We start from the raw sequence: 23,826 nt of genomic DNA on the forward strand, positions 1-23,826 counted from the left end.
ATAATGCATCATAGCCTTTTTTCATTTATTTCATCCATTATTATGATTATTTATTTGTGTCAGAACAGTGCCTAGAGACCTTGCTTGACATTAGGGCCCCACTGTGCTAAGCACTCTACATATTTTAAGAGCCAGCCTCTGCCTCAAGGAATGTACAGTCTCTATAGACATGACAGATAAAGGGTATGGTACAGGGAATTTTATCCCTACTTTACAGCTGGGAAAAGTGAGGCACAAAGAGACTGAATCCCTTGCCCAAGATCACATAGGTAAGTCTGTGGCAGAGCTGGGCAGTGACCCTAGATCCTTCCCGTCCCAGCCTAGCTCCTTAACATGAGACTAATTGTAGTTTAATTTGGATAACGCTTCATAGTACAATAAATATTCTACAGTACATTTGGTGAAAACAATGAAGTCTCAGTAATATGAAACATCAATCGAAGATCTGCTATTAAATGTTTGGTTAGAGGTGGAGCAAGACCAACAATTTTTGTACAGATTATGAAGTGTGTGATTTAGCAAAACTCAGATAAGCACAGTTCTACTGCTTCATGCTTCATAAAGATGATTCCAAATTATGCACCAAGCTCAAGCACAGTACTGAATTCCCAGCACATAGCATTACAAAATGTCTGCCACTGGCTTAGGGTTAGAGCCATTCTGTTGCTCATGAACTAGGGTCTCCCACTTGTCAAGCTGAATGTAAATGCCAAATCTGACACCTCTGACTCATATATTGTGTTTGCAGGTGTCCACATCTGGCTAAGAACAACTGAGAATGAGAACTCCTCCAATAGCAGTATAAAAAGTGAAAACAAAAGAGAGGAGGATTTGACTTCCAAAATGCAAACTCTCTCTTCTTGGATATTCTCAGAGTGATAGTAATTTCTCATATTGATTCCTAAATGATGCTTAACTTGATGTCTGCTGAGAGCTGTCATGCAACTTTACAAGCCCAGTATGTTGTTCAAACTCTACTTTTCATAAAATTAGACCTTGCTTTCCAATTTTAGCTTTAAAATAATAATTGAAATGAGATGCAAACATGAAAAGCTTCACACAAATAGAAAAACTGGCTATTTTATGCATTTCCCACCTTCCTCCATTTTAGAAGAAAAGCATTTGTGTATTTGGGTGTGCATTTGAGGGCCATTTTTATCACTACAATTTTGCAAATACCACATCAGAAGCAAAAAGAAAAATTGCAAAAATGGAGCAAATGTGGCATCTTGTAAAAATGATTGCAAAATTCAAAAATGACTGAAAATAAGTGAAATGACTATGGAAATCACCGTGCACTGTATTCTTGCAAAACTCAGGGGGGGTGGAATTTTGCCCATAGATTTTCAAAAGAACAAAAAATCCACAATACTCTCCTCTTGCACAGTGATATTATTGCCTCAATAAAGTTGTCAGTGGAGCTGAGCTCCTAAATCATCTCAGATTACTAAGAACAGAAGCATGAAAGCAGGTTGTACTCTTTAAAGAAAATCAAAACCGTCTCTTCCCCCCTATTCTCAAGCATAACATTCCAGATCTACAGTGTAGGAACTAGCTCCCTAGGAATCACTATAGGAAAGTTAGTATTTCCATATAAACAACACAAAAAAGGCTACTGGAGACTGGGTTCAAATCTAACTTGTATCCATTAGGAATGTAAGACCATGTCCCAATTATAGAAACAACTGCTGTTTAAGGGCCCCTACAAGAAAAATCTTTGTTGGGGGAGCTGATGCCCTCTTATGTAGTTGAGAATGAACCGTGAAAGCTGCTGCAGAGTTGGGCAGTAAAAGGTCTTGGGTAAAATTTACAAAAGAGACTACGTGACTCAGAAGTCTGAGTCCTATTTTGAAAAGTGACTTGGGCACTTAAAAGCCAAGTCTCGTTGAAAGTAAATGGGACACTTAGGCTCCTCGGTCACTTAGTTGCTTTTGACAGTGTAATATCTTAGTCTGCATTAGTCTTTTTTTCACTGCAATATGAAACTGTTTATTAATTGTGTCAGGGAACACATCTGGCTCCCCCAGCCTTGTAGGAATTACAGTGTACAGGGGCGTGTAGGCTAAACCACAGCTTTTTAGCTCTATGATCAGGGATCCTAGAACTCTGTTTGCCATGGAAAAAACACAGAATTGGTGTTGTTACGGAGACTCTTTAGTTTTTACATTTTATGAAAAAATAAAAACGTGTTAACTTGATCTTACTCAAAGTACCAATGTCACTTATTCAATGCATGCAACTTCTCCCCCTTGTGGTTGATTTTTGAATGCACTTGAAATTTACATAGCTAAACATAGTCCACTAAACCGCTTCCAGCATAGAGGTTACTCAACAGCCTATAGGGGTTCGTGTTTTAATGCAACTCGACTTTCACTTCAGCCTCCAGCCATGAGTAATTAAAGTTATGAAAACATGCCAAAAAAACTTTAAAAATCACTCCTAAAGACCACGTCACTGAGTTTAGCAAGGGCAAATTTCACATTGCTGGTAATGTGCTGTTCTGTATGCAGCAAAGCTGTCGATTACGTTCGAAGGCAGACAATTGTAGAACACATGGAAAGCACTCAACATAAACTGAATGAAAAGAAATGAAAGCAAGAGGCTAAAACAGCAGGGCCATCAAAAACAGTAAAGAAACAATGCACTGTGACTGGATTATTCTATTAACTTTATTTTATTGTAATGATTGATGGCACTGGTAGGCTTCAAACTTGCTTAAAAATTGTAAATATATCAATAAAACATTGTGTTCAGCTGATACCTATATACATTGTGGCTAGGGAAACTGAAGTTCAGCATTTCATTTTAATCATGGAAAAATGCAGATTTTTATGTTATTTTATCAGAAAATTGTGTTTGTTTTTTTAATCACAGAAAACTAGGATCCCTGTTTATTATAAAATAGCAGCTACTTATTAAACAGAGGCCCAGAACAGGAAAAGGAAATGGATACTGTAGGTGAGTTAGCATTAAAGAGAATTGAGAGATTGGTGAGAATTCTACAGGAAGTCTACACACAAGTTTGCTGCAAAATAACTACACTGGCTTTTAAGCTGCACTGTTTGTGCGCGTCAGTTTGTGGACATGATTATTTTGGAATTAAAATGTCCTTTTTCAATTCAGCTTTTACCCATTGAAAATTAAAATAATACCCTTGTATTTCAAAATAAGCATGTGCACACACGGGTTAGCAGGTGGGAATTAAATCTGATATCGTTTTTTTGGTGCACGTTTGAGTGCAGACAAGGCCTACCACTAGAATAGCAGAGGATGCCGTAGGTCAAGGTTGTGTGGGCTGAGATGTACAGAGGAAAAGTTCTACGTAAGAGTTAGGAAATATTGCTATTATCAGTGCCACGGCATAGCAATATCCGGAAGCCCTCAGGACTGGAATAGCAAGGGGATGCTATCGGTCCGAATGTAAGCATGTCCGCTGATCTGAGGGCGGGGGGGGGGGGGGGGGGGTGCGTGCGGATGTAACAAGGCTGGAACAACAAGCAATGCTCTGGGCAAGGAGTGAAATGCACTGGTAGAGCTGCACGGGAACGTGCATATCCAGTATAAGTCTATATTCAGGCTGCCGAAATGGCAGACCACAGGCAAAGACTAGAGCCTTGACACCACTGATCATGCTACTGACACCACCTAAGAACAGGCTGGCAGTAGTTGTAGCTCTCATTGTACTGTTAGAGCTAAGGCACACAGGGCCAGAGTTTCTCACTAGCAGCACACCGATACAAACTGCCCCCAGCCTATTTCTGCTGCAGCAGCAGGTGTGCACTGCTCACGCAGGGCCAGGATTTGCAACAATAGGAGCCTAAAGTGAGGCTCCTAAATCCATAATAAGGCACCTAAATAAGCAGCCAGAAGCTCCCAATAACCTCAACAGGAACAGCTGGGACCTCACCACTTTTAAAAATCAAGCCTCTTATGACAAATTATGCAGTCGAGTTTCCCGCATTTGGGGAAATCGCAGGAGTCAGCACACCCGCAGTGCAATGGGTGAGCCTCACCCTGGGAAAACCACCTTCGTGGTCATGGTATCTCTCCTGCCAGGGTGAGGAGAAGCAAAGTGGGTAACTGTGCTTGGGATAAGGGGAGGAGCAAGTTACTATGCCTGGGGCAAACACCGCACTTCTGGTGCTGCAGCTGGAACTCTCCCCACCACAACCAAGCTACAGGAATTGAACTTAGAACCTCTGTGCACCAGAGCACAGACTTCTGCTACTTGAGCTAACAGAGCAACACCATTAGCTTACGGCAGCCGTAGAACCTAACCCTATATAGACTACCCACCTGAGAGGAACAGGACACATTTAGTCCGGGAATAATGATACTGACCTCCTTCATGCTAGGTGAAGGGAGGAGAAGATAGTCTACTGTACAAAACTGCATGTTACCTGTCTACAATAGTTGTATATGACATAAAACATATTTTATGTATATGACACACACAGTTATTATACAGATGTATAATATTTCTTACAGAGGAAGCTTGAGGAGACACAGCAAGGCCTCAGGGTATCACAATAATGGGTGAGGATCTATGGCCTGTATTATACATGAGGTCAGAATAGAGTATCATAATGGTCCCTTCCAGTCTTAAAACCTATGAATCTGTAATAATAACAAACAATAACATCTATCTCTTATACAGCACTTTCCCCCAGTAGGTGTCACAGTGTTTTACAAATGATGGTTAAGTATCATTATCCCCATTTTGCATATGGGGAAACTGAGGAACAGAGAGGTGATGTGACTTGCCCAAGGTCACCCAGTTGGCCAATGGCAGAGCAAAGAATAGAGCCTTATGTTCTTATGTTTTTATGTACATAAGGCCTGTCCTTAACTTATGGTACATCTGTCCATTAACTGGTGCAGACAGGAACAACAATCCAAAAGAAACATCCCAAGGCTATAACAGGGTTCAAAAAAGAACTAGATAAGTTCCTGGAGGATAGGTTCATCAATGGCTATTAGCCAGGATGGGCAGGGATGGTGTCCTTAGCCTCTGTTTGCCAGAAGCTGGGAATGGCCAACAGGGAATGGATCACTTGATAATTACTCTGTTCATTACCTCTGGGGCACCTGGCATTGGTCACTGTCGGAAGACAGCATAGTGGGCTAGATGGACCTTTAGTCTGATACAGTATGGCCTTTCTTATCTTCCTTTGTTCTTATGTAACCTAGTTCTCCTGAGTCCCGATCCAGTGTTCTATCCTTTAGGCCATACTGCCGCCCCTAGCCATGAATCTATGAATAATCATACTCTGGACCTAACCAGATGTGATCATGCAGTGCTGGTCAAGAGCACACCAAGTACTTTTCACGGCTATTAGTCCAACGTTTTAATACATCCTCTTTCCTATCCCCACTTCCTTCAGTAAGTGGCGGGGGAAAGAAAACATCATTTTAAAAATCGTCAATCATTATTGCAGACTTAAAATACAATGCAAATAGCTCACCAAGTGTTACAGTCTTTGTTCACTGTCTCTCCTTTAGCGTATTCTCTTCCATTGTGGAAACATGGGCACTTCTCAGGAACAACGCATTTGTTTTCATGTCGTACCTAAAAATAAAAACCCCACACACATTTTATCAGCAGTTTGGCCCCTTAATATCTGCTAGTATAAATTACAAGCACCCGGAAGGAAAACAAACATGAGAAAATGCAGATGCAATAGCAAAGAAGACAAGCCTATCCTGAACAAAGCCAGAGATGCATGAAATGCAACCTCTTGTCCACTCTGGAGGAAAAGGTGGAAGGGACTGGATGTTGGCGGAAGTTGCTGAGAGAAACCGGGGCAATAAAATAGAATAGACCAGAAGAGAACTTACTGAGGAACTGATGAGAAAGACTAAACATGGGATAGGGTGAAGAAGGATAAAGAAAAAAAGAATGTGGTTACTATGACGAGCGGAGGGGAAGCTTGCAGTGAGCGATTCACAAGCATTAGGTATCCCAAGCATAACAAGCTAGAAGATGATCGCACCAGGAAGAAGCCAGAAGTAGAGTTAAGGCTGATTAGCAGTCAAAGGACAAACACTGAAAAGAAACCCACAGAAGAAACAGTATTCAGTGAAACCGACTGTGACCACAAGAAAAGAGCATGGCTCAGGCCATTTGTAGCTCTGATAAAGCAAACTGATTAGGTTGGTGCCTTGCAGATGCTGGGAGTATTTGCCAGTGCTCTGCCAACTGCAGATTAACGACCCAAGGAACAGCTCCCTTGAGAGGGTATTCCACAGACTAATAGATTTTACGATTGGGGAATGTCTCATTATATTCAGCCTATTTTTTTCCTGTCTTAACTTCATCCCATTATTTGTATTTATAGCCCTTCACTTTTATATACTACTAAGCGTCTTCCTCTTCAAATACACACACATTTGGCCAAATTTGTTCTTTTAATCTCTTTCCTGAGACATCAGTCCTTCCAGACCCTTCAGCTATTTCTGTTACTTTTCTCTGAATTTTCTTAAATTTATCACAGACTTTCCACAATGGAGATGCCCACAACTATGGAGTCAGGCAAAAACCAGCGTGGGTTTGGTTTTGCTAAAATCTGGTTTTGGTTTATGGCCTATTGGAATACGGAATATTTCCCCTCACCAAGGCCCAAAATCTCAAAACTCACCTGCTCACTTTTGCATCCTTCATATGTCTGAATTGGAAATGAGACCCATCTAGTCTGACTGCCAGGGTGAGTCAGCAGAATATCTCTGCACTTCCACACAAGGTCCTAGAACTTGGCACCTGTTCAAAGGGTCAGCACTGGCCCCATCTATTCAATACTAAACACAGGTTCTGAAACTGTGGTCCATGGATCATTAGAAGTCCACAGAGAGCTGGCTGATCACATGAGGTATGTCTACACAACAGCTGAGAAGGTGCTCCCCAGCATGGGTAGATAGATATGCACTAGCAGAGTGGCTGGGGCAACACAGGTGACTACTCAGGTTAGCCGCCTGAGTATGTACCTGAGAAAAATGACTGGAAGAAAGAATATTTTCCTGAATATAAGGGAGGCGAAATAAGCCAAGTTTTCTCTTTCAGTTTGCAATGGATGGGAATGGCCATATTAGTAATATACTTAATATATTATCGTCCATACCAGTGGAACAGAAATGATGAATAATATACTTGAGAGTCCTGTAATAAAGTCAGTGCAGCAGAGGGAAAAAGAAGCTGAGATATGGGCAATAGGGAGGAACATATCCCACATAATGTGGTTCATGGTATGAAAAGGTTTGAGAATCCCAACGATAAAAAATAGCGTGGTTTTCAAAACAGCAGTTTCAACTAGTACAGTTCAATTTATCCTTTCTATAATTTTGCCAAGACAAGACACAGTTAAAAAACTTTCTGAAAGCTGTTTTCAAGACTAGGTAGTGACCTACTCTCAGTTTTCAAAATCACATGTTACTTTTGTAATGTATGTTGGCCCCAGAATAGGGATTTTTCAGTTTTGTTTTGTTCTTTTAAATAGACGATGCCTGGCAGTTCCGGAGACAGCTACTCACTCAGTAATGTGTTTAGCTCATACGCAAGGTTTTATGTAGCTGAATCTGATACACTTCTTGGCACTTACATTTTGTATAACAACTAACCCAGAATATTAATGCAAAGCATTTTACATTACAGAGGGCCTTTTAACCACATACAGCCCAAAGTGCTCTATGGTCTTTCAAGGGCACTATTATGCAATGTAAGTCCAAGCCCATGGAGGTCAGGTGCGGGCAGAGGTACTCTTCCCCAGTGTGATGTCCTAGAGGCATTGCTTCAGACTCAATCTCCATACCTCCAGTAGCACAGAGGGAGAATAGGACAGAAGAGATCCCAGTTATACCCTTTGAAAAGGTGCAGCATTTGCTCTCCTTCCCTCATTTCAAAGTGAGCTCCTGGTGGCACATAGGAAGACTGTGTTTGTGGCCCCACTCTTACCCCTCCACTTCCCAGCTCTTCTGTGGAACTTAGCACCACTGTCAATACTAGGCTAGAGTACGACCAATAGCTCAGTGGTTTGAGCATTGGCCTGCTAAACCCAGGGTTGGGAGTTCAATCCTTGAGGGGGCCATTTAGGGATGTGGGCCAAAAATTGGGAATTGGTCCTGCTTTGAGCAGGGGGTTGGACTAGATGACCTCCTGAGGTCCCTTCCAACCCTGATATTCTATGATTCAAGCTAACCTCCTTGGGCACAAAACCTGGGACTGGTCAATGGTGAAGGGGTTAATGAAGGGAAGATTGGTGCATTTTCTCCTTGGCCCCTTAGCCCTTCACACACTCATACAGAGCTAATCACAATCTACCCCTGACAGCACAGACTGCACAGATAAGTGTCATTTTTCCCAGTACTAACATGCAGCCATTGCTGGGGAGAAAAGCAGCAACTATGAAATAATTGTGTAGACTGTTAAAGGTAGGGAGTGACAAATTCCTTATCCAGTTGAAACCACAGGCAGGGAATTAGGGATTCAGGAATATTAATAATTTTGCCTCCAAAACCACATGATCAGAAGCTCAGTTTTTAACTTCCATCCTGACGCTGGCAGCCCAGTGCCCCAACACCATGCTGGGTCACAGATCTGTAATGACTGAAAGAAAAATGCCACATACCGCCTTGTCACCACTTCTGTCTGTAAACAGTCACATTTCCCGTGGAAGTCTTGCATCCAGTAGATGCCTTCTCCTGTTTAGCACAGGAGATCTAACAGTCTCTCAGTTTAAGGTAGCGTGGGCATGGCTGCGTGGGGAGGTATCCTTAAAGAAAGGTCAGAGGACTGTAACGAGAATAGCTGACGTTCACACCATCTCACATCCTCATTAGCAGTGCTCAGGGAGAGCATTCATAGGATTTATGTGGCTGACTAGTTGATGAAGGTTCCAGCTGTTTGGGGATGTGCGAGAAACACCCACCGTTTGGCATTGTAATTGTTTACATGTCCCATTCTTGGTACAAGATTTCTCAAAGCATTTTTAAAAATTAAAAAACATTTTAGGCTTCAAAATGTTTAAGGATCCTCAGTCCTATCAGCCACTTTATTTGTGTTTAACTGTGATCTGCTCTGTCCTGCACTTTCCCCCTGCCCATGGAACCTCAGATTCTCTCATTCCACCTCTCCGTAAGCTGGGGTAGTAAAGTAGGAAAGGGAGAAAAATGCCTTCAGAGGCTTTGTTTACACTGGGAAAGTGCATCCTGTTGGAACACATTAACTAACATGTTTTAACTAACACAAAGCTAAGCACAACTTTGCCCTTAGCAGGGACACAGACAGTCACGTTAAAAAATGTGTTAACCATGATAGACTAGAGTTTTAAAACATGCTACTTGTTCTTATCTATTCTAGATACTAAGTCATGTTTATCATCATGTTAGTTAACCCTAATTTTCCAACCTAATGCATCTTCCTAGTGTAGCTATGGGCAGAGAGTTACTGAAAAGGAAGGAAAGGAGTACTTGTGGCACCTTAGAGACTAACAAATTTATCTGAGCATAAGCTTTCGTGAGCTACAGCTCACTTCACTGGATGCATGCAGTGGAAAATACAGTGGGGAGATTTATATCAGGAAAGGTGAGCTGGAAATGGCTCACCTTGATTATCACTACAAAAGGTCCCCCCCACTCTCCTGCTGGTAATAGCTCAGCTTACCTGATCACTCTCGTTACAGTGTATGGTAACACCCATTGTTTCATGTTCTCTGTGTATATAAATCTCCCCACTTTATTTTCCCCTGAATGCATCCGAGGAAGTGAGCTGTAGCTCACGAAAGCTTATGCTCTAATAAATTTGTTAATCTCTAAGGTGCCACAAGTCCTCCTTTTCTTTTTACGGACACAGACTAACATGGCGCCTACTCTGAAGAACGTGTGAGGAACAGTGTGTGTGTGTGAGGGGGAAATAAACATGGGGAAATAGTTTTACTTTGTGTAATGACACATCCACTCCCAGTCTTTATTCAAGCCTAAGTTAACTGTATCCAGTTTGCAAATTAATTCCAATTCAGCACTCTCTCGTTGGAGTCTGTTTTTGAAGTTTTTTTGTTGAAGAATTGCAACTTTTAGGTCTGTAATCGAGTGATCAAAGAGACTGAAGTGTTCTCCGACTGGTTTTTGAATGTTATAATTCTTGACGTCTGATTTGTGTCCATTTCTCTCACCTATTCTTGGAGACTTCTGAGTTACAGTTTGTTGTCAGATCTGAACAAACCTGCAGTGAACAATTTACGCTAAAGCTGGTCAGAAAACCCAAATCATTCCCTTATAAAAAAAAATTGGGAACCTTCCCCCCACCTGCGCCAGTTTCCAAATTTTCCAATGGAAATGTCAGGTTTTCCATGGGATTTTTCTAAATGGTACAACATTTTGAAATTAACATTTTTATTTCATTTTGATATGCTGAAACAAAATGAATGTTTTTGGTTTTGATTTCAAATGTCATTTCATTTCAGTTTCTGAAAACAAAAACAATTTTGATTTTTTATTTTGGGCTTCTGTCCATCCCCGTCCCCAACCCCTGACCTCTCCCTTTTTTTATATTCCCCTCTTTTTTCCACTAGAGCGGGGAAACCCCTACTTTTCACACTTTTTTTTTTAAACGTATTTTTCTACCTGGAAGTAGTTGGCAAAGTCATAAGCAAGTGAGAAAGAGTAGTTTTTTTCCACAATTTTGCACACATACTAACTGATTTCCAGTGTTTCGAGGTAGAAAAATGTAAAAATATATGAAAAGTGGGGTTTTCCCCATTCCAATGGGGAAAAAGGGGGGAACATAAAAAGGAAGAGAAAGGGAAGGGGGGAAACAAAAAATCCAAACTAGAAAATTAAACAATGGGGAAATGGGGAATGTATAAATAAAACTGAAATTCTTGTTTCCCAAAAACAAAATATTTTAAGTTTAAAAAAAAATGTTGAGGGTTGTTTTTTATTGTCAGCTGTAAATTATTTTTTGTTTGTTTTGAATTTTGCAATTGGAAAAAAATTAAAAATTATTTAAATCAACATTTTCACCTGGAAAATTTCAACTTAAATGAAACTACGTTTTCTGAGGGGACACTTTTTCCATCAAAAAATTTAAAACAGTTCCAATTTATACGATGGCTCCTTGTTCATACTGTCCTTTTTTATTATTCAAATATGTTATTCACAACAGTTCAACAAGCAATTTGCGTTAACACAGTAGAAACTATGGATTGCTCTGTGGATTGTAGTTAACCCAGTTAACACATTTTTAAGTAAAAAGAACAGGAGGACTTGTGGCACCTTAGAGACTAACCAATTTATCTGAGCATAAGCTTTCGTGAGCTACAACTCACTTCATTGAAAGTTTATGCTCAGATAAATGTGTTAGTCTCTAAGGTGCCACAAGTCCTCCTGTTCTTTTTGCGAATACAGACTAACACGGCTGCTACTCTGAAACCTGACATTTTTAAGTGTGTCTTTGTCTATGCTAAGGGCAACATTGTGTTTATCATCACGTGTTGCAGTAAGCATTTGTTCTTTGTGCTGGATCATTGGTCACAAAAACCACATGGCATTGGGTTTCTTGATTGGATGCTTTAGGCTTTAAAAGCAAGGGGATTTTCTCTTCCCGTTCATGAATTATTTGTAAGCATTCTGATTGTCTGACTAATCTATTGTGCAAATAACAAAAAGACCTTTTGAAATGTCCACAAGTGCACTTCTGGTGATAATACTTGTGCAAATATTTATTTATGCTAGTATTCAAGATACTTTTGCTTCCGACAGATATTCCTGCAAACTACAATTATTCCCCTGAAGGTTTGAGAATTAAAAGGGTCTTGGGGACCAGCAAAGTGAATTGGCAAGTCTCATTTGTGAAAAATATTCACAATTACTTTTTTGGTTGCATTTGCTCAGCTCTACCCATCGCTAATCTGGAAAATACCAAGATCATTACATTATTTAATTTCCACCCCTATCTCTATCTTTAAGAACACTCTGGGGAGGAGAAACTGGCATCCAATCAAATTGCATGGCTAAAAAGGAGCATTTCACACCAGATTGATATTAAAATCTTGTCGGCTGTGGCGAAGGCTGCTGTGAGCACAAGGTTAAGCTGGTTGCCAAACGCAGCATCAGGAATGATTCTTCCCTGAGGCTCTTTTGATTGAACCTTTGGGGTATATTTTGTCTTGCTCTGGAGACTGTTCATTAGCATCAAGTGAGCATATCCCACCCAATCCATTTCAGGGGTTCCCCAGTGCCAGTGAATCTCAGACCTTTCCATTTTCTATACCCAGGTTCCCAGCAAGAGAAAAAAAAAAAAAAAAAACAACCTGAGCCCTGATACTCTCTTTTTATGGCACAGGCTACAATGAAATAAGTATGCCTTCAGATGTTAACTTAGTCTGAGGATAGTTTCCAGAATGGAGGGTCTTGTGGGTTTTCTCACCTGCCAGAATGGAAGTTAGCAAGATAGCAAGCAACTGCTCTGAGATTGAGTTCTACCAGTACATTGAACTATACTGCCATCTAGTGGGTAAAAGGGGCTAGCCCTCTTTTACCAGGTTTCAAGGGATGGTCCTAATCCTACAAAGCCTAAACTCAGGCGAATCATTCCACCGACTTCAATGGGGCAGTTTGCATCAAATTCCAAGAGCTGCCTCTTCTGGTAAGAGTCTTAGGGTATGTGCGCACTACGGAGACTACACCAGCATAGCTATGTCGGCATAGCCCCGTAGCATAGGGGATTTTTCGATTGGTGCAGGAACACCCCCTGCCCAAACAATATTAGCTACATCAACAGAAATACTCTTCCATTGATATAGCTGCACCTATGCTGGGATTTATGTTAGCAGAGCTACATCTTTCAGGGGTGTGGTTTTTCACACCCCGAACCAACATAGCTGTTCCAATATAACTTTCAAGTGTAGACCAAGGCTGATGCAGAAATTGTCTCGATGATGGATCAAACCAGTTCAAAAAAAATAAGAACCTGTGCAGTAGCACTGGTTAAATAAAGCCACTGTGAATAATATTAGGCTTAGTCTACACTAGAAAATTAGGTTGGCTAAACTATGTTGGGCAGGGTATGAAAAATCCACACCCAAGTGGCGTATTGAAACCAGTGTAGATAGTGCTAGGCTGATGGAAGAATTCTTCCATCAACCTAGCTACTGGCTCTTGGGAAGGTGTATTACTTATGCCAATGGGTAAAGCATAGACGCCAGCATCCTCCGGGCCCAGGAGTTGTTCAACCCCTCGCTCTGCCCCAGGTCCCGCCACCCACCTGCCCCCTTCCCCCAAGCCTCCACCTCATCCCGCTTCTTCCCACCCCTGCTCTGCCCAAGGCCCCGCCCCCACCCCACCCCTTCTCCCAAGTCCCCAACCCTGCCCACCTCTTTCCACCCCCACTCTGTCTCTTCCCTGCCTCTTCCCACCAAGTTCCACCCTCCCCTGAGGTGCCCTGTCCTCACTCCTCCCCCTTCCTCCCAGAGCCTCCTGCATGCCGCGAAACAGCTGATTGTGGCAGGCAGAAGGTGCTGGGAGGGAGGGGAAGGAGTTAATCAGTGGGGCCGCCAGCCGGTGGGAGGCACTGGGGGGCTGTGGGGGACGAGCTGGCTGCAAGTGGGTGCTAAGCAGCCGCTAATTTTTTTTTTTGTGGGTGCTCCAGGGCCCACGGAGTCAGCACCTATAGGGGAAACCCCTCCTGTTGGCCTAGGTGGTGCCTACACTGAAGTGTACACATTTCAAGGGTAGACAAGCCCTCAGTTTCAAATGTTGGCATTTTCCCCCATTGAATAATTATGACTACTTTTTTCATTACATGAATAGCTCTACCCTGGACCTTCACCAGTTCCTGGAAGCAGCCCCAAATCTCAGATCCATTGCACAGATAGAGCAGATCAGGATAATTCTCATAGACTTTGGCATGAGCCCAAAAAAACTGCAAATCTTTGGGAGGCTCACTTACTAACATTACTGTATACTATGCTAGAAGATTCTCTCTCCCCCCAGCAAGGAAAATTAGTGGAATATTTTCAGCATTTGAAATCTGAAAAGTAGTAACACAGTTTTAATAAAGAAGAAAATGAATTATTCTTGTAGGTGAATAATTTGTCCTTGAAAGTATTGATTTGTAATCTCTCTCAATCACTGTTTTGTATCTGCCACAAAAGAGTGCTGTTGGAAGTAGCTCATTGCTAGCATTGCTCACTGCTGACACAAAAGACTGTAGCTGGAAGTACAAGGAGCTTTCCTCATCCTAGCTGCAACTCACAGTCTCAGATGCTGTCATCAGAAAACAATTCTATTTTGGAGCAGAATCTGCCCCTATAAATGTCTGATTATCAGCAAATATGGTACCAATCTTCCAACAAAACAAAACAAAAAAGGAAAGTGATCCTGAAAATTACTGTCTAATAAGCCATCTAGTTTCTAGTAAGATATTGGAAGAAATACTGAAAGAGAAAAGAACTATACTCTCATACAAGAGAAAAAGCACCACCGGTCTATAAATCTACATAGTTGCTACAAATGAAGTCAACCACTGTTTTAGATAGAATTCAAAACTAGCGAACAAAGTGAATTCTCAAGGGCTGTTTAAAGAATTTCCATGGCAAAAGTTTTTCAATGGAAAATGGGTTTTTTGTCAAAATGAACTTTTTTTTTTGCCAAAAGTCTCTTTCTGAGGAAAATTACAATTTTTCATTGAAAAATCAAATGCCCCAAATGGAAACATTTTCTGTTTTCAAGCAAAAACCAAAATATTTTGACCGCAAACTGAAATACCAGGAGCGCCACCTCCCCTAACCAAGAAGGGAGGTCTTGATGCATCACGGAAGATGTAGTTGACCAAGGAGCCCAGCCTAAAGAGGAGAATGGGAACATGAGGTACCTGAACTATAACTCCCAGGAGGCACCATTTCAGAATCAAAATATATTGGATTGTGGCCAAAATATGTTGGGTTTTAACTTTTCTCCTAAAACTCAGAATTTTCGGGGCGGGGGGAACCAGTTTCTTATCTGCTCTAAAATGCATTATTATTGGTTAAAACCTGATACTGTGCCCCACATGCTTTAAAATGTCAACGAAAAGACTGTCTGTGCTTGGAGCAGCTTACACTCTAAGTAGTGAGACATCAACAAAAGAGATGCACTGGGGGCCCAGAGGGAGAATGTCTTTTTATTTCTGTATTTATTAATGTTAGGTGGGTGACAGAATTTCTACTGATACAAGTTAGCATTAGTAAACATGGTGGAAGTCGTGACCAAAATTTTAAAAAATGGGTGCCTAAAATTGGGCTTCTAAATTCATATTTAGGAACTTACATCATTGGCCTCATTTTTCCGAAGTGCTCAGCACCCAGTAACTCCTATTGAAATTAGTGGGAACTACCGGCTACTTATCAGAGCATTTATTTGGGTGGCTACATACTAATTTAGGAGGCTAAATATAATCACTCATTTTATAAAACCTTGACCTTAACTTCTAGTAGTGCACATGCTTTCCTTTATTAACTAAAAGCAAATCTCCACACAAGGAAATCTGCACGACTTTGAGCTCAAACCTTAAACAGCTATAAACAAAAATCAGCACTTGCAGTTCCATAATTAACAGAAAACCTTTCCCTTTGGTTTATGCTAGGTTTGTAGGCAGGCAGATAAATGATCTAGTTTAGAAGACAGTATTAACAGGCCTTGGACTACTATAAATGCAGTTCCAACCAGAGTCTCTGAGTTTTAAGGAAAGTTAAATCAAGACACAACAAAACCCCTAGTTTGCCAGCATTTTTTTCCCCAAAAGAATTTGTTCAACAATTTTTTTCCTTCATATAAATTATTCACAGATAAATGTGTTCATTCTCCAATCAGTTTTACTAGGGGGAGTGGGCACAGAAGCACCGCCTACAGCAGCTTTATAAAAGATACATTGTGAGTTCCAACTGTAACCCACCCACACTGGCCTCTGGGCACTAGCAGCTGTGTGGGTGACTGAGAGCTTAACCACACCTCCTCACCGGGCTAGACAAGCCCCAATAGGTTGTGCAGCATCCCTACCCCATGCTCTGAGAATGACGGCTGCAGCATTCTCATAGATTCTATAGCGATTAAGGCCTGAAGGGACCATTAGATCATCTAGTCTGGCCTCCTGTATATCACAGGTTATTAAATCTGACCCAGATACTCCTATCTTGAGTCCACTGATGTAAATTAGACTAAAGCATATCTGTCCTCTGGACTAAACTGTTGTGTGGTAGGAGAGCCACATAGGCAGAGAGCAGGAGAAAGCAAGGTGCCACCAACACCTGAGGCCCCTGCAGTGCCAGGAAATTGATTAGTGAGATGATGCTAGCAAGTGGTCCATGGCCCATGCTGAAGAGAAAGGCAAAGCCCTAAGTCCCTGCCAATCTGACCCTGGGGAAAAATCCCATCCTGACCCAAAACTGGAGATAAGTTTGACTGAGCACAATAAGCAATGCACACGAGCCAGGAATCAAAAGCTATGTCTCCACTTGGAGCTGGGGGTGTGAATCCCAGCTCAAGTAGACATATTCATCATAGCTCTCATTGTCGTAGAGTGCTAAAAATAGAATGCAGCCACAGCAGCATGAGCTCTAGGCTGGATTAGCCACCCAGAGTACGTGCCTATGGTCTCGGATGGGTACGTACTTGATATGGCAAGGCCATAGCGCAGCTCACGTTGCCATGGCTACATTCTATTTTTAGCATGCTAGCACAAAGAGAGCTAGCACTGGTCCACCCTGTCTGGTGTGCCATCTCCAGCTGTGGCCAATCTCAGATGCTTCAAAGAAAGGCAAAAGTCATCAAGGTAATTGGGCATTAGAAAAAAAAATCCTTCCTGCAGGTGGCCAGCTGAAACGCTAAATCATGAGATTTAATCATAGTCATTGTCTTGCTGCATAGTCATTCTGGCTGCTTTCTATGAAGGGGTGCTAGGTAGGGGGAAGGGGTTCTCTGTGCATTTTCCCTTCCCAATGCACCTGCTCTGGGGCATCAAAATGTGGCTCTTAGCAATCAATTATTATGCTACCTGTTGCAGAATACACTGCAACCAACCACATGGTTTTGAACAGCAGGAAAGCTGTGAATGGGAAAGAATGAAAGCAAGAACATCAGGATGATCCACTTTTATTTGCCTCAGTTACTAAACATAGCAATTCACATTTTGCTTACCATTCCTTTGGGACAGAGGCATCCAGATATGCAGCCATGGCTAACACACTCTAAGTCGTAGTTCTGGCAGGTCTTGGTACACTCTATCCCTTCAGCTCTTGGGTTATTTGGAGGACAAACAAACTTGTCCATAGGTGCCCTGCATGTCAAGCTTCTTTTTACTTGAAGGAAGAAAATGTAAACAATTGTAATTAAGCAGAAAATTTCACTAGGATAACTCCGCTCCTAGGGATCTGTCAGCATTTTGATCAGAACCTTGGTTTTGTGAAAGGACTAAAGCAGAACACAGGTTCCATACCCAGTTTCCCATGCCTGTGTGGCTAGAGGGTGACATTTCTAAAAACCCCAGTGAATCTCAATGGGATAACACACAAAAGTTGTACTGCTTTAACTACATCAGTATAGTTAAAGCAGTACAATCCCTTAATGTGGGCACAGTTATACTGAGAGAAAGGTGCCAGTATAGGTGATGCCCCTTAAAGAAGAGGAATAAGGTATATCAGTGTAAAGCACTCAGTATAATTGCATCCTCGCTAGGCTGGTACAACTATAGGCATGTCAACAGTGTGCACTCCATTATGGCAGCGTGCCGAGTACACACAATACACACACCCCCTAGCATGGGTATAAATAGCAGTGTATACCATAAGGCTCTGCTTAGATGAGTGAAGACATGCCAGAGCCTCAGGGTATGCACCCTACACAGCTCTCTACATGCCCAAGCAGTGCCTCTCCCATCTATACACGGTTATTTGTAGCAGCATAGCGTCCTGCTGTCTCCCTGCTGCAGAGCCTATCCTCACCAGAAAGCAAGACTGCAGCAGCAGGGATGTGCTCCATCAAGGAAAGGCAATAGGGAAAGTCTCTGGCAGTTCCAGTAAAAGAAAATCACCCTGTGACACCCTGGCACTCCGACAGTCACCATGATCATGTAATTAGGATAGGTTTTGTACAAAGTGTGCCTTGTGAGGTATCATTCTAAAAGTCTTGATCTGCTAGACAGTAACATCTTGTTGGATTGTATGTGCTGTCGTCATATGTGAAGTTATGAAGTCTAGCTACGTGTTTGTTACTGAAATGTGTTGGGAGGTTGAAAACACCCACAAGCCGCCTTATAATAATAAAAAGGCCAAACAAGGTTAATGGCTTATTGACGAAAGGCACACAGGCACACGGATTACCCCAGGAACTGTGTACAACAGAAACCTCTCAGAGATAGCACTGCACAATGGGAACTGTCTGACCCAGGTCACAGCAAAGAGCTTTCCCGCAAGTGGGAAGAAGATATAAAAGGGGAGAAATGACATCATGAAGGTTCCTCATTCTCCCTACAACACCACCCCTGGAAATACTGCAGGACTGAACTGGGGGAAGTGATGGTCCCAGGCTAGAGGGATTTCTAGCCTGTGTATGAAAACCTGGACAACCCAAACTGCAGAGCCTAGGCAGCTTGTGCCTTAAGAATCTGCCAGCCTGTTTATCACTCAGGGTGAGAATCTGATAATTCACATCCTACTTATCTAGTGTGTTAAGCTCAGTTTGCGGTTTTGTTTATTTACTAAGGCAATCTGCTTTGATCTGTTTGCTATCACTTAAAATCTATCTTTTGTAGTTAATAAACTTGTTTTTGTTTTGACTAAAACCAGCATGTGGAAATCATACTTGGGGCAGAAAGCTGTGTATATTCCTCTCCACATTGAGGGAGGGGTGAATTTCATGAGCTTAAGCTGTGCAGTTCCCTGTGCAGTGCAAGATGGTATAAATTTGGGTTTACCCTTCAAAGTGGGGTGTGCACTTGAGTAACTGGGCAGTTCCTTAGGTGAGCCTTCCCATGCAGAGCTGATCTCATGTGTGAAGCTGCAGCTGGGTGTGTCCCTTCCTGTGTGTATGCTGGTGAAAGAGCAAGCTTGGAGAGTTTAGCAACTTGTCACACGGCACAGTGTGAGAGGGAGCCCAGGCTGGTGGGTCAGGTGGGCTCAGTGGTACCCCAGTTCCAGGTGGCATCCTGCGGGGTAGGTGGGGGGAACCCATCACACACCCCACTGACCAACATAGTTATAAAGTTACCAGACTTTTGCGGTATCCATTTTTTGATGGAGAGTCAACATTTTCCAACCAGCTCTTGATATATTTATTTGTAATTATTTCTATTTAAATAATATCTAAATAGATGCCTATCCAAGGCCCTAGGTGCCCTAACACACCATTCGCAATACCAGTAAAGCTCAGCAGCACTGAAGTAAATCAGTTCAACTGGCATTCAGCCAACTCTATCCCTTCATGGTCCTGGAAGCATACACCTTTGGCCCTCTCCAAACCCCCTCTTAAATAGGTGTCTTTTGCAGCTTTTCCAGAAAGTCACTCAATTTGGGCTCTTTCTGACAAGTGTTAGAACAAGTTCCAGATTCCCAGAGCCTGCACAGTGAACACCTTACCAGCTGGCCCCTCTCTTTTATAACAAAGGGGATCCAGCTCACATTCCCCTGTGGACTACAGCTCTGTTAGGACAGCATTGGGAGAGAGGGGGTCCCTCTTGTAGGCTGGTTCCAGGCCATTTAGGGCTGTATAGTTCATAACCAACAGCTTAGACACGCTCAGGAGACCAATAGGAAGCCAGTGATGTTCGTGGAGTCATGTGCTCCTACTGAGATACCCCACTCAGTGAGCCAGCTATTGTGTTTTACACCAATTTTGGTCTCCAAATGGTTTTAAGGTGTAGCCTCTTGTAGAGTGCATTGCGATAGTCTAATTGTGAGGTGACGAAAGTTTGGCTAACAGAGACACTGGCCACATCTGAAAGAAAAGATTACAACTTCCTAGCCAGACACAGAGGGTAAAAAGCTTACTGGATCTCTGCTGTAATGTGATCATCCAACAGCAACTGGGGGCTAAAATCACCCCTAAGTGATCATCACCCTTAATCCCTTTAGCTAAAGGGAAACTCCAATGAAACTCCAATGTAACTGATTTAGGAATCAATCATGAGTGGTGCTCAGCATCCCACTGCAATGCAGTGAACACCCCCAGATCCTCCTGAAGATGGGAATATACCCAGCTCCATCCCATAGAAGGCACTGGTTTTATAAACACACTCCCACCCACCCAAGCACTACTGATGCATCCCTCCCCTCAAACTGTGTAGCAAGACACTGTAGAAAAGAATAACAACAAATATAAATTTTTTAAAGCATACTAACTTCTGGCAGATGGCTGATTGTCAAAGAAAACATCTGGCAGGAAGGCACCAGGGACTTTGTTTGTAGTGCAGTGCATGAAGCCGTTTTCACAATAGCTATGAAAGAAAAACAAACAGTGGGTATATTTAACAAACTGACATTTAACTTTCACTTGCATTATGGTTTTTAGAGAGTCTACAAGAAATGCTCCAGAAATGCAAGGCTGTAGCTAGCAATTTGTACATACACTGAGCAATCTGTAGTTCCATACCCACTGTATACCCTTAATCCAGTGGTTCTCAAGCAGGGGTACACGTATCCCTCGGGGTACGCAGAGAGGGGCTCATCAATTCATCTAGATATTTGCCTAATTGTACAACAGACTACATATAAAAGGCACTAGCGAAGTCAGTACAAACTAAAATTTCATACAGGCAATGACTTCTTTATACTCCTCTATATACTACACACTGACATGTAAGTACAATAGTTATATTCCAATTGACTTATTTTATAATGATATGGTAAACATAAGAAAGTAAGTAATTTTTCAGTAATAATGTGCAGTGATACTTTTCTATTTTTAAGTCTGATTTTGTAAGCAAGTAGTTTGTAAGTGAAATGTACGCATGACAGCTCAGACTCCTGGAAGCAGTACACTAGTCTGGAAAGGTTGAGAGCCACTGCCTTAACCTACCAAGGCAAACTTGCCTTAAGCACACATTATTATTCATCATCACATTACTGCAGTGTCATACTGATGGAACACAACTGAAATGAATGGACAATTTACACTGGCATAAAACTGAGTAACAGAGTGTTAACACAGCCCTATTTGCTGCAATGTGGAGGAGGAGAAGTGGCCGCTTACGGCTCTCAATGTGACCTCTCTGGTTAAGGGGAAAATGAGAGGATATTATTTCAGAAATTGGGCTTGTCAGGAAACTGGGCTTGTTCATCAATTCAATTCCTAGTTGCCATTTCATAATTATAAATGCTACTTAGTAGTTGCTTTTTTTGATAGAGATAATTAGATTTTAAGCATTTTTAAAAAATGTATTAGTGTGCATTAAAAAGACATTTTTTAAAGCAGTAAAAGGGTAAGGAAGTTACTAAACTCCATTTCAAACTGGCAGACTGTTTTGCAGAAAAATCTGGTTTCATATTTTACTACCTGATGCAGATGCTTTTGATACGCCTTGGGAAGATGCCTACTTTTAGATTAGTTATGGGCAAACCCTCAATTAGTTTAAATCGGCACAGCTCCTTTGACTTCAGTATGGCTATGTTAATTTCCACCAGCGGTCTGGCCTAGTTATCTAATGAGGCTTTTCAAAAACCTCTGTAAATGGTATGTAAAGAAACAACTGAAATCAGTTATGAGTACTGCACTTACCACATGGTGTAATGATCTGAAAAGACATCATCTGGTTGGAAGATCTCACCATCATAGTAGCAAGAGCACTGGGACTTTGGTACACAATCTCCATGCTCATCAATATATTGCCCATGTGGACAATAGCAGCCTTCCATGCAGAACTCATTGCAGCCTACATCTGGATAGGATAGAGATCGGCAGGTCTGGTTGCATGGAGTTCCACACTGTTGGTAAATTTGGCCTTCTGAACAAGTCATTGCTGTGAAATAATACACATCCATGAAACCACAATGGAAAAACCCACTGTACTGTACAATTCATGTAATCAGTGGAGAACGTTTTCACATTAACAGGTATAACCCTTCCATTGGCTTCAGCTGACTTTGAACCAGGCTGTAAATGAATAGCTGCCTATTTTTTGATCTGATAACAGCCGTGTGTGTGTGTGTGTGTTCTGATTCACTTTTACTATTAGCTCTTTTTACCCTAACAAGGAGATTATTTCAAAAAGAACAGGAAACCCATCAGTGGCACATCAAGGGCCACATCCCGCTGGTGTAACTCATGCAGATAGTTCCATTGAAGTCAATGGAACCACTTGTACAACGTGAGCAAGCTACAGCATCAAGCAGACTCGATAATGAATGTTGGAAAAAGATTCCCACAAAAGGGGGGGAAAGAGTAATACAAACTGCCTCCAGTTTCTGCTGTTACCTGGCTCTAAAAGGGAGTTGTGGGTTTACGAAATCATTGTTCTACCTGTACTTTTCTTTCTTTTTACTTAGTTTTCATAAACAATGTAGTTTAGGGTCAAGATTGCTTAGGTTAGTTTCCTAAATCAACATAAAAGGGGCATGATTTTCAAAAAGTGCTGAGCACCCAGCAGTCAGCACTTTTTACGGTCAGACCACTTCTTCAGGGACCTAACTATGACCTTCAGAGCCTAACTTTGGGGCTCTGCTTTCTAATATCTTGGTCTGCTTCTATAATTACTAGTGTTGATTGGAGAGAAGTTTCTTGGTTTGTACCTGCATCCAACACGAGGTGGCAGCAATGGCAACAAATGTACATGTAGTGTAGTTGTAGCCGTGTCAGTCCTCTCCTTTCCACAAGACCAGGAACAGGCCGCTCTCGGGGTCATGCTATTTCTGCTCAAAGGCTGTATTGTTAACTAGGATTTACAGAAGCGTTTGGATTTGTAACAAGTTTCTAATGGAAACAGCAGGTGTCTAAGGTGAAGTAGGACCCTCAATGGAGTGAGGCCAGCAGCTGCAGATCAGACTTTGCAAGCTTCTATCACAACTAAAGCTTAGGTCGAGGGGGTGCAGGAGCCTTCTCAGTGTTCTACCCCTGCAGAGGGGCCAGACAATCCCATCCCTTGTGTTCCCCAAGCACAAGGCCTTGAAGATTCTAGGGCTGCCTCCTGGCTATCAGAGAAACCCCAAAAGGAATAGCAAATGGTCGGGCCGTGGCCCCACCCTCTTCCACACCAGCCGATGGAGCTAAGCCAGCGCAGGGCTAGGAGAGCACATGCTTCGCTCTGTTAAAGCGTGCAAGGTTGGCCACTGTTCTATGCTCCTCCCATCCTGCTCTCATGGTATTGCTACTATCTCCTATCCTACCAGTCCCAAAGACACAATCTAGGTTAGGTACCTATATGGATCCCATTACCCAATTCTCAGTCTTTAATAGATAAGATATTGCGGCACAGAGAAGCTACGTGACTTGTCCAAGGTCACACAGGAAGTCTGTAGTAGCGCAGGGACTAGAACCCACATCTCCCAACTCCTAGGCTAGTGCTCTAACTCACAATAGAGCCCGAGGGGGGTCATCAAAGTTCACCAGAGCAATGGGCACCTATTGGAGAGCAAATACTCTGAGGCGTGGCCTGATTCAGCAATGAAAATAGAAGATACTCTCTTTTATCCCAGTTGCATGGGCCTCTGGCTGCAGTTAACAGTATGGCACTTCCAATTTACACATGAAGGATCTATGCGGGAACAGCTACTCCACTGCCCCGGACAGTATAGAGAATGTTAGGGTAGGGGCTGTGAGGCTCTAGCAATAGGTAAGTGCCTACATCACACTGAAGAATTTAGAGAGACCATAGAA

At 42.2% G+C, this 23,826-nt stretch overlaps 1 protein-coding gene and 1 pseudogene across 7 annotated transcripts in view; both read right to left on the reverse strand.

Moving 5' to 3' along the window:
* Window positions 1-23,826, reverse strand: part of VWF (von Willebrand factor) — a 259,168-nt gene that overhangs the window by 137,585 nt on the left and 97,757 nt on the right. For all 7 annotated transcript variants that reach the window (XM_037913656.2, XM_037913649.2, XM_043529527.1 and 4 more), the window contains 4 exons: window positions 21,733-21,973; window positions 20,358-20,452; window positions 17,161-17,321; window positions 5,466-5,569 (listed from right to left, as the gene is read on the reverse strand). In XM_037913656.2, the coding sequence (XP_037769584.1) occupies window positions 5,466-5,569; window positions 17,161-17,321; window positions 20,358-20,452; window positions 21,733-21,973 (601 nt within the window). The remainder of the gene's footprint in view (window positions 1-5,465; window positions 5,570-17,160; window positions 17,322-20,357; window positions 20,453-21,732; window positions 21,974-23,826) is intronic.
* Window positions 3,921-4,065, reverse strand: LOC114018790 (annotated as a pseudogene).

The sequence above is a fragment of the Chelonia mydas genome, chromosome 1 (genome assembly GCF_015237465.2).
Source record: "Chelonia mydas isolate rCheMyd1 chromosome 1, rCheMyd1.pri.v2, whole genome shotgun sequence".
Lineage (NCBI taxonomy): Eukaryota > Metazoa > Chordata > Testudines > Cheloniidae > Chelonia > Chelonia mydas.